The sequence below is a fragment of the Seriola lalandi genome, unplaced genomic scaffold (assembly GCF_002814215.2).
Source record: "Seriola lalandi dorsalis isolate HSWRI2012SDOR001 ecotype SW California unplaced genomic scaffold, Sedor1 jcf7180002054486, whole genome shotgun sequence".
Taxonomy (NCBI): domain Eukaryota; kingdom Metazoa; phylum Chordata; class Actinopteri; order Carangiformes; family Carangidae; genus Seriola; species Seriola lalandi.
In genome coordinates, this window is record NW_019525039.1 from 916,179 (window position 1) to 927,505 (window position 11,327).

Genomic DNA, 11,327 nt, shown 5'->3' on the forward strand with positions numbered 1-11,327 from the left:
CCCCACCTTTTAGTGGCCCTAAGGGGCACACAAAACTCCACCAGTGACCCAGCAAACTCTAAGGTAATAAAGGCCTTATTTAATAAAAATGTGCAAAAGGATCAGGACACTCAATTAAGACAACAAAATACACAAGAGAACACAACAAAACTCTCAGGCTGAGCGACCAGACCAGCCCCATGCTGAAAGCCTCCACCCTTCTGCTGCTGGGGACAGAGTTTTCAAGCCTTCCTCTCCAGGCCAGGTGCATCTCATGAAGTAATCAGCGTGGGCCTGGGCGGAGCTATAGGGGAGACAGGACAGGGAAAGGACAAAAAACACTGGGAAGGCATGCTGCTGTAACACACAAGTAATGCTGTTTTCATCAGATGTCCAGTTTTTGACAAGGGGTAGGGTTACCAGTTCAATATTTTCCTATATACTGGGCTGTAATAAAGTCAGAAGAAAATAAAAACATTTTAAAGATTAAAAAAAAGAAAAAAACATTTTATTTTGCAGTTATCATTTTTACACATACAACAGTGGAAGTAAAGCCATTTTGAAGGGTTAAATTTGACTGAAACTTAACTGTATTTAGTGTATTTACTGTGATTGGTCTCCATGCCACTGATAGATGTTGATCAGGTTTGTTAGGTTACACCAGTTCAACCCCTTCGTTGTTCCACTTCTCTTCATTTTAGTAAGTACAAGTCCACTAAGTGCAATCTGTTTATAACATTTTCAAAACAATGTCACAAAAATAACACTAAATGCCATGTAACCTGAGCTATTCAATGTTTTCATTATTATTATCATTATTAATTGCATAATCAATGAATTACTTGGTTTCACAGACCAAGTATATATTATGCATTTTTGGACAATTACAGTAACATAAAACACTTTTTTTCAAATACAGTTCTCATACTTTTTATGTGAATTATATTATCACTGTATCCTATAGGGTCTATTTTTAGTTTCTGAATGCCTGCACTGAGGCCTGATACCACAAACAGATTTAAGAACATAGTTTGACTGAACATGATTCAATGCAGGATAACATTTGTACATTAGAATTGAAAAGCACTCTAATACAAACCTTTGAAAGGGCTAGTTGTCAGTTTTGTCTGCTGCCAAATGTGGTTTCTTGCCGGGAGCGAGTGGTGGTGATGGCTACTTGATGAGAGCTTCAGGTATCGTTGCCTTTACAGTACAAGAGGTTATAATACCACCTCTTAGCAGTGCTACTTCTTCAGGGCAGACTGGACACTACAGTGACTGGTTATCGGAATGTGACAAGATGGTCCAGATAGGCAATAGCAAAACTCTTGCTTCTTTACTCTAGCTTCTTTAATTACAGTTATACAAACTATTTGTAAAATATTTGCGGCTAATAGGAGCAGGCTATGCTGGGATGACTTTTTGAAGCAGTGGAGAAATTATTCTATGCCATTATATCTTTTGTTCTACAACTGCCCTCTAATATCCACATTGATTTCACTCCATTTGCCAGTACTTCCACCCCCAACCCCCCAATGAAGGTGACATTTGCTCTGCTTACTTCCTTCCATAACGTAAAGGCCAACAGTTGAGGGGAAACAGATGGAAATTCTGCTCTCAGTGCTGGCGATCAGCATAGTTCACCATTCAAATTATTTCAGCACAAACCCGAGACCACAAAATCATATTATCTACAGAAAAACTCAATTGAACTGAATGTGACATGGCTGAAGTTGGATATTACTGTGCTTCTCCTGTAAGTGGGCAAGTGTTTTACACTGTAATTATCTCACATCTCTCAAAGGTAGCTATGGTTGTTACCATTTTACTAAAGGTAAGCCTAGTTATTCTATACAATGTCTTCAGTAAACTTTTAGTTAGTTCTATTTCCTGCATGTACTGGCAAATTCAAAATACTCTATTCTGCAGGTCAATAGCCAACTGAATTTTTAGTGTCAGTTCAATATACTGCGGTCCCTGACTACATAAAAAAGGTAAAGAAAGGAAGAAACTCTGAAAGTCTGATGCAGTTTCAGTGACTAATTGAGAGTTTATTCAGTCCTCAGTGAGCATTTGTGATTTAGTAAGATCAGCTTGCACTCACATACTCTACAAACGATTTAAAACAAAAATAGACAAGAATGGGAAGTCTGAGAGGGAATATTTTTATTACATTTGTCCAAACTGGTCCATCTGCAGCACCATTCCTCTGTCTGCCCACGCACAGCAGGTTACATAAATGCTCCAGCCCACTCAGTGTTTTTATGGGCAGCCCACAAGTGAAAAAATGAAAAATGTATTTATTCTCTAAATGACCTATGCTTCTCACATTGGGCAAGAAAAGTTTCACCACTTGCAGCCAGTCGTCAGTGACCTTGGTTCAAGTATTTGCATCACTGATTTAAGTTTGGTGCCACTGACATCCTGTTAAACCAATGACCCCAAAGTTTGCCTAACCTCATCTGAGTGGTTTTAACTGCCTAACATGAACTTTATTTTAGTTGTCAGTATATATTTAATTGAAAGGCTTTGGCAGTGAACGATTTGCAGATACATATATAATGAACGTTTTGTGAGATTAAAGGGATGGACACAAGATAACATAATTTGGTTCTGGTCCAAGAAAATCACTTGCAACCACACAGCCTGTCAGGAAGATGTAAACTTGCAGACAGAGTAAAGTCTCTCAGCCGGAACCTCAGACAATTTCTTTCATTTGAGATCAGACAGCCCTATAAACCCAGTTATAAATGACTGGGCTTCTGCATTACCATGTCTGTGTCCATATACATCTATGTACACTTTACTGTTTTAGTGATTAATATTTTAGCCATACAGTATTAATGCAACTTTGTTCGCACCTGAAACTGAATCAGACTGAGCTCCAACCCCAGAAAACGATGCTAATGATCTTTATCTGTGCCTCTCCATGGGCTGTGTGATGTATCATCATAAAATACAAAGATGTGAGAAGCAGTTGGAAAGGTTGAATGTATAGAGATAGCAAGCACCATCTTTCGTAACCTGCAGAGTCTCTTACTCTCCCTTCACCTGTAACACAGTTTTCATAAATAAGATGCAGCACATGGATTAAAAAATAGCACAGACACAGTCACAGGTCAGTGTATCTACCCAAACAGAATATTCAACTAGTGAAAAGAACCACGAAGAAGTGACAAAGATACAGACAGAGACATGTCAGACATCTTTATTTTCCAGTGTAAGTGAGAATAATTTACTTTCTATTCAGTTTGCAGATGATAGCAGTCGATAAAAAAAACTCACAAAAAAAAACAAACGACTATGAACCATGCACTCTAGACTCAATTGTAACGCTGCCTCCGCCTCTTCAAGTATCTTCTCGACTCCTCTTCTCCTCACCTACTGACTCTTCGCTATCTCTAACCTTCTCTTCTGTCTTTTCTTCACTTAATAAGGAAGCTGAGAGACAGAGGATTGAAAGGTAGAGATAGGGAAAAGACAGGAACAAAGTAGAGAGTAGGGAGAGAAGAAGGAACAGATATGAATAAATGATTTTGTTTTTACACAACACACTTTTAGCATACGGCAGAGAAATGACGAGAGAGAATAGAAAATACTTGTTCTAACAGTTTGTAGAAGCATGTAATCAGGCAAAATTGCTCAAACGCTTGCTGAGGACGCATTTGTGTTTATTAAAAGGGGAAGGGAAATTCAGGAGCAGCTGACTTAATCAGCCCTTAAAAATGGTTATATGCCAATCAAAATTCAAAACATGCACTTTACTAATAAAATGGAAATCACAGTCAAATGTAAATAAAATCAATTTAAAATGACACTTCTTGGAGCAGCAATAAAGTGTACTAGCGTATCTAATTATACTAAATACACATCTGCTTCATGAACTTATTATGCCACTACAGAGATGGCACTCACCGCTTCCTCATTAGTTTTTTGCTAAACATGTGAAATATTGCTGTAATCTTTCTTTTGGTATAGTTGAAGTGATTAACAAAGGGGAGGAACAGAGAAGACTCTATCTGAGCATTTCCACTACAGATACTGTAGCGCTCATGTCAACATTATATTTTGTAGGTGTGGGCCATTTTCAAATATCTTCATACTTTCCGGCACAAGTGTCCTGGATCGAACTCTGCAATTTGCTAAATATTATAGGGAGCACAGACTGTTCAGTTTCTAAACTTGAAGTAAATTCGTTTTCAATTAATAGCTGTTGTAACCTGGAGATTCTTTTGGTCGATGCACAGCAGGTCAACTGCACATGCACAAATTGTTTGTAACAGTTAACATACAGTTCAACACATATAAGGAATAAAATAATAAATGAATGATTAATAAACTTCTGAATTGATGTTTTACTTAAAGGGCCGTTCCCCATTTTCAACACAATTAGTACTGAATTACAGGGAAATTCTTGGTGATTTAAGTCTGCAGACAACAGTTACTTGACTTCAAGGCCCCCAACTGACCAGGCATACTGCAATTTGATCCTATTTCAAGCTTAAGGTCACAACAAGTTTCAAGCCCCCCCTACAATAAATGATTTGCCCCGGTGAAGTGCCCTCAACATCCTGAATCCCTTTCAGCTCCAGAGGTGAGTCTCTACAGCTGGATGTGCTCTATTGTCGTGCTGTAATATCCTACAGATGCTCCAGTGGCGATGAATTGGACCCAGACTCTGCAGACCGGCAGAGTGTTTTCTGTCACACATTGAACCTTTTTTATGTAGTGGCGACCTTTAGCTCAAAGCGGGACTAAATTGCTGCTGTTCTGGCTCACTAAGCTGCAGGGTTTTAGTTTCCAAGCACCGTCAGTATGTGACGACCTATAGAAAACATCCATGCCAGAGCCATGATTTCTAATATTAGGCGTAAAGAAGTAAAAAAAAATTAATACACTGTATATTGAGTGTACAACAAAATATCGAAGAAATGTAATGCATAAAGTCAGAGTGCAAATCTCTGTTGAAGTTTTGGCGGGAAGATTGGTCTCTGGAGAGGGAACTTTGGCCTGTACATCTTGGAGGGACTGTTTTCAATCGAGCATCTGTCTTAAAATCAAAGGAATAGTGGGAATGGATGGATCCTGTTTTGGCCTGGATTTTTGCACCGTGTCTGCAATACCTTTGCAACGATTTTATGTCAGCTTCAGTGATTTTAAGATTCATTGTGCGCTTGTATATTGTGTTTGAATAACTGTCAAGTAAACTGGATGAAACTCGTGTGGGGGATCTGTACAGTGGGACTGTATTGTTGCTATAGTTACCTGTAAGGGTATCCATGGTACTTGGACCTGAAAATGGAGAGCAGGAAGCTGAAGAAAAACACCACCAAGCCAAGGCCAACCAGGCAGATGACTGCAAAAAAACACACACACACACACACACACACACACACACACGCATACAAGGTCATCAGGCTATATTGCTGGTTAGAATGGCAGGATCAGAATATAACATTAGGGGGGAAAAAAGACAATATATTAAAAAACTGCAGCATCTTTAAAAGTAATCTAAACAATAGATGATTTGGAATTTAAATATTTTCCCAAACTTTTTGCAGGTCCTGCAGACACCCTGATATATGCATAATAATTATTAGACAATGGCCTGCGATTCGATTCCGGGCTAAAGGCATCCTTTTAAATCATTTCACGCACATTATAACCACTGATGCAACTCTGTTTGATCTCTGTTTGAATTGAATGTGCTTGCAGGGTTTAGACAGAGTACACACTAAAAACATCCGCCTCTCTTCATGCTGGTTGGTTCAGGCACACACACAAACACTTGCATGGAAGCAGCTCCTCAGGCCTACATACAAACTCTGAATGATAACATAAAAACCTTTGCTAAAAACTAGTTGAGAGAACTTCTAAAACAATTCCTGGAGCTCATCATCGTGCCAAAACCCTTTAATATTTACTTTTATTTAGAAAATCCCTCAACGTATATGCCACTGCCTCTCTCTCATTATCTATTTTGTGGTGTTGCAGAAGATTGTGTTTGCTTCTATTATCATCTTATTTCCTCAGTGACTATTCTAAAGTGAAATATACATAAGCGTGATGCGTGTCTGTGTGTCTGTATGTGTGGGTGTGTGTGAGTGTATGCACACACCCTTATGTAGCAGCTAATCCTTGAGAAGCACTGTGTTAAATTAAACTGTCACCACCGACTGATATTGTTAATCAGGGATTAGGATGAGGACCTCTCCTGGAGACTAAATAGTGAGATATCCGCTTGTTGCCAGTGTGTGTGTGTGTGTGTGTGTGTGTGTGTGAGAGTGTGAGAGTGTGAGAGAGAGAGAGAGAGAGACAGAGAGAGAGAGAGAGAGAGAGAGAGAGAGAGAGAGAGAGAGAGAGAGATTAATAGAGAGGAGGCAATGTCAGAACAAAAGATTTGGCTGGGAAAATGTAAGACAGATTCTCAGTGTCAATTTGTGTGTATGTGCTGTCATTCATCTTCAGGGCTCCAGTGTTTGTGTGTCTGTGTTTGTCTATGAGTGTGTGTGTGTGTTGTGATCTGTAATGCATGTATGTATACGCTTATGTCTACTGCCATCGCTCAGTGTCAGCTCCATAACTGTCCCCTTTTTCCTTCTTTGTTTCACTTTCTACGCATACCATCCATTTACTACTTAACATGAGAATCATGACTGACACACACACACTGTGTATGTGTGAGAGAGACAGCAATTGATACTACACACATACACAAATGCACAGGAGGCCCACTCAGCAATCAGTGTGTGTGGGTGTGTGTGTGTGCATTTTCTTCAACTTCTATTCTTGTGAGGACTCTTATTTACTTAAAATATATTTTTAGATGACAGATCTGGCGTTAAATAAAGGCTATGCTGATAACTAATTCCAGACAATGTCCTGATGGTTATTCTAATACAAACTGTGTGTGTGTGTGTGTGTGTGTGTGTTAGTGTGTGTGTGTGTGTGTGACATTGCCTGAATGACTTGATTGAGAGCACTGCATATTTGAGAGTGTCTTCAAGGAAAGCCCTTATGCCCCTGTGCTCCCTGGGTTGCTACGTGTGAGAGAGCCTGTGAGTGCGTGAGCGACAGACACAACGTCTGTGCATCTTCATTAAGCATAGTGGGATGTATTTCCCATAGCTCATCAATTATGACTGAGAGATGTCTTAGTGTGCAACCATGGATAATGACACTCCCATATACACACACTAAGCATGCTAATATGCTAAGAGATTTATGACCTTGGCGAAATGACAAGTTGTTTAAGCTGAATGATGTCCCTCAATGACAAAGGTGGTAATCCCTCTTTTGACTGTATGACTTGGCTCAATTCAAATCATGATATATTGGCATGGTAAAAATAGATTTACATTTCCCAAGCAGGGGGAAGCCAATACACATATTAATTTAAGCCTATCTCATTTGGAGGACAAATATGAAATTATATTGTGAAGCTAAATGGTTCTTAACAGTTTATTCTCTGATTAGCAACTGGCTGCAAGTGACATTAAGGGGCTCAAACTCTGGATACAATCACTCACAGTTCTTTGTTGCTTTTACTGTGCACATCTGCGCACAAAACATTTGTATGTTTTCCAAGGGAACCATGCAAAGGTGCAGGCTTTGAAAACCAATTTCTCCCCTTTTCGTCCTCTCGTAAGGAGAACAAATGAAGAAACAACTGAACGTTGACAGTGGTGGAAGTTAACTACGTTACATACAACTACATACTTTTCTTGAATATTTCAATTTGATGCTACTTTATTCTGCTGCTCCATTGCACTTCAGAGGGAAACAATGTACTTTTTATTTTAGAGAAACATATAATCTGTTTAAAAAATCTGATGCATAGTAATAGATGGACATGTCGGATCGTAGATAACCATTTAAAATTAACTTCACTTCGGCCAACTACAAAAATCCATTAACACATTTATGCATCAGTAATAATAATAATCAAACACATTATAGATTAATATGACTGATACTGCGTCTACTTGTCATTCTCTAAGTACATTTTGCTGATAAGGCTTTTGCACTTTAAGTTAAACAAGTTTTTGAAGCAGAACTTAGACTTATAAATGAATATTGTTCCATTGTCATATAACTACTATACCTACTGGACCTCATGGATAGCCTTTTCTTTTGTCTGTCAGGGTTCAGTAAGATGAATAGTTATTCTGCAGTGTAACAAAAAAAAACAAAAAAAAACTTTGAACTCTTTGCCTTTTGGGGTCATGTCCTATTGTTGGCTGAATTTCAATTAGAAGTTAAGAATTTCCATTGTCTTGGATGTGGTACTTCTATACTGCATGCTGACATTTCACCAGACAGATATGGCAATTTTTGGGTTGTGGCCGTATTTTAAAGTTGTCTCTACTCTATTTTGTTCTTTCGCCGATCCATTGCACTTTTTCCTGACTCTTCAATTTTTCTGTCCCATTCTATCCTCCCCTTACTTGACGTTTCACTCCTATTCACATTTCATCCTCGTTCGCTTTCCCTCTCCCTCTGACTCTCTCAACCCACCACCCACCACACATACATCCACTGATATTGCATATGCAGTGATTTTTTAACTCCCATTTACTCGTTCAGTAACTCCCGTGCAGAGAAACAGTGCGAGCGCTGTGATTTCTGGTGCAGATGCCCATGGAAGCAGGAGATAACTTCATGTGGCTGCACTCAGCAGTATGGAAGCTATATGCCAGGGATTTAACACCCACAGCCAGTGATTACACTACAATTCAAGCTTAATCCTCTCTCTATTACTGACAGACGACCATTCTCTATACTGCTTTATAATGCATTTATTTAATTTGTGTGTCCATATGTGTGTATGTTATTCCAGTGACAGTGCTGTGTGGGACATAAAATTGCTCATTCTATTCATGCTTGTGTGCTGACACTGTGTGTGTTTTACGTAACAGGTTTCTGTAAGCATTAGTATGCTTGCGCAGCAGTAAAATGTAATCTGCATGATGTGTTTGCTTCAGTTTATCAAATTTAGCAGGTGGTAATTATGCAAAGGAGGAGGTTGAATTAAAATAGCTGATATATTACAAAATACAAGTTTCTACACCTAAGAAGAGAAGGAAAGGAGAGGGAGAGAAACAAGAGTGAGATGGAGAAAGACAGGATGAAGACGAACAAAGAAAGGAAGAGAGACACCTGATGGAATTGATGGCATCGATGGAGCGCAGAGAGAAGTGTACAGTCCTCTCATATGTCAGCACTACAAATGATAATTATGTGAGCACAAAATGCATGTGTCTGTGGATGTGGATGTGTGTGTATGTGCGAGTGTTCGTCTTCAGTCTGATACTGAGAAACAAGTCTTGAGCTAGTTAAAAAGTCATTATCATTTTAATTGCCAAGCTTTAACATCTCAAGGAGAACTCATGGGTAAAGTAGAACAAAAAGTTGATAATCTTGCCTTTAGATTTTGTGTGTGTGTGTATGTGTGTGTGTGTGTGTGTGTGTGTGTGTGTGTGTGTGTGCGTGTGTATGCATGAGTGTGTGGCCTCACAGAGGCAATTGAAAGGCTTCTCGAGTTGCTTTTTCATCACACTGACTCTAATTAAATCCACTTGTGTGTAACTGCGTCTATGTGTTTGAGGTAATTACCAGTACAGGCCATCTAATATCTAACTCCCCCTCTCATAATCTGGAGATTATGCAGAAACTCCGCTTGGATGTTCAAGGAAACATGTTGAAACCCAGTGTGTAATTAATAAGGTTAAGGGACCACCTCCATCGCAAATAATAAACTGTTACAACCTGAACACCTCCACACAAGAGATCTGTCATTTTTAGTACGATGCTGTTCTTTAGAATACATTTGTTTTCATTTGCAGTACTTTTGAACTTTTTATCATTGGAGAGGATGACAGAAATTTCACAGAAACTCCACGAAAGCTTTGACATCAATTAATCATCCCCACTGTGACCTCTGTATTTTACATTTTATGCCACTTGCTGAGACTTCTGAAGAAATCTGCTTAACTGTTCCTGTCATCATTTTTAGGCCGATGATTTTCAGTTGTACTGCGCTTTTGAACGTGATGAGAGTAACAAATTGTCCATTTTAAATGGATGTTTGGATGCCATCAAGATTTGGATGGCTGACAATTGCCTTCAATTAAAGGTAAATAGGATAGACGCTCTTATAATTGCTCCTGAAAATTTCATTCCAAAACATCAAGCAGCATATGAGGTCGTTGACCAAGCTCTGTCTTTTGATAATTATGTCAGCCAGTTTATGTGCTCACTCATGTTTTTCCAATTGTGTCAAATTCAATTTTGCATTCATTTTAAAATCCTGGCGCTAACCTTTAGGGCCTTGCATGGTCAAACACCCCAGTATATTACTGACCTCCCCCTCCCTCACACAGCCAATCAGGCTCTAAGGTCTTCTGAACAAAAATTACTGGCTGTTGCACCCAATTTATGTAATGCTCTCCCTTTGCTGTTGCAGTTCCCTAGACTCCAGCGAAATCTTCATGAAGCAGCTGAAAACGCCATTATTTAGACAGGCTTTTGGTTAGCCTGTCAGAATTGCTGCTCCGTTTCATCTATTGCTTTTTCTGGGCTTATTTCCTCGTCTGTGTTCTCAAATTCTATACTTAATTATGCGTCTCTATCCTCCTTTGTTTTTTGTTGCTGTGGATTCACCTTGTCGGCCCTGTGCTGTTCGTTGTCATTGCCATTTTTAATTAATTAAATCACTTTGTGAGTTTGTATCTGTAAAAGGTGCTGTACAAATAAACCTTACTTACTTGCTTTTAACAGGGAGCTACGCAAAAGTCTTCCCAATATGTTACAAAAGAGTGGCATATGTGGGTTTCAGATATATTGTCATCGGAGATTCACCATTAGTGTAATCAGTGAAGTGCAGTCCTGATGTACAGTCCCTGTGCTTGATTGTGCATTGTTTGGGAATGACCAAGGTTTACGAGAGTCAGTTTGTAGAGACAATTATCCACCTCTCAGGAGCAGGTGCAAATTTGCAGAGTGATATTAGTTTGTAAGAGAACATCTGATCAACCTCTATTCTGTAGATCTCGGTGAACCAAACAAAGGGTGAAAAAAAATACACCATGAAATACACCAAAGAAATGTGTCTTAGAAAGACAAAGAGCAGAAATGATAAATGAGCAAAATATATAATTATTTAAGGACACACAAAAATGGGGAAGGGACATGCATGCATAAATATGAATATATTAGTAGAGGTGCTACAGCTCAACTGGGACTTTCCTTATTTGATGAGACATTTACAAATATGCATTTGGCTGCAGGTACTGTGGAGATATGGAGGAGATATTAGCCATATCGATTATATCTTCCACCTGCTCTGG

General features: G+C 39.0%; 1 protein-coding gene across 3 annotated transcripts in view; it reads right to left on the reverse strand.

The window, feature by feature from the left end:
* Positions 1-3,171: 3,171 nt before the first annotated feature.
* Positions 3,172-11,327, reverse strand: part of tusc3 (dolichyl-diphosphooligosaccharide--protein glycosyltransferase subunit TUSC3) — a 68,902-nt gene continuing 60,746 nt past the window's right edge. For 2 of the 3 annotated variants that reach the window (XM_023412746.2, XM_087175736.1), the window contains exons 9-10: positions 5,245-5,335; positions 3,172-3,420 (exon numbers count right to left, since the gene is read on the reverse strand). In XM_023412746.2, coding sequence (XP_023268514.2) covers positions 3,405-3,420; positions 5,245-5,335 — 107 coding nt within the window. In that variant the 3' untranslated portion in view covers positions 3,172-3,404. Of the gene's footprint in view, positions 3,421-5,240; positions 5,336-11,327 lie in introns of those variants that run through there. The other variant, XM_087175735.1, reaches the window with a different exon arrangement.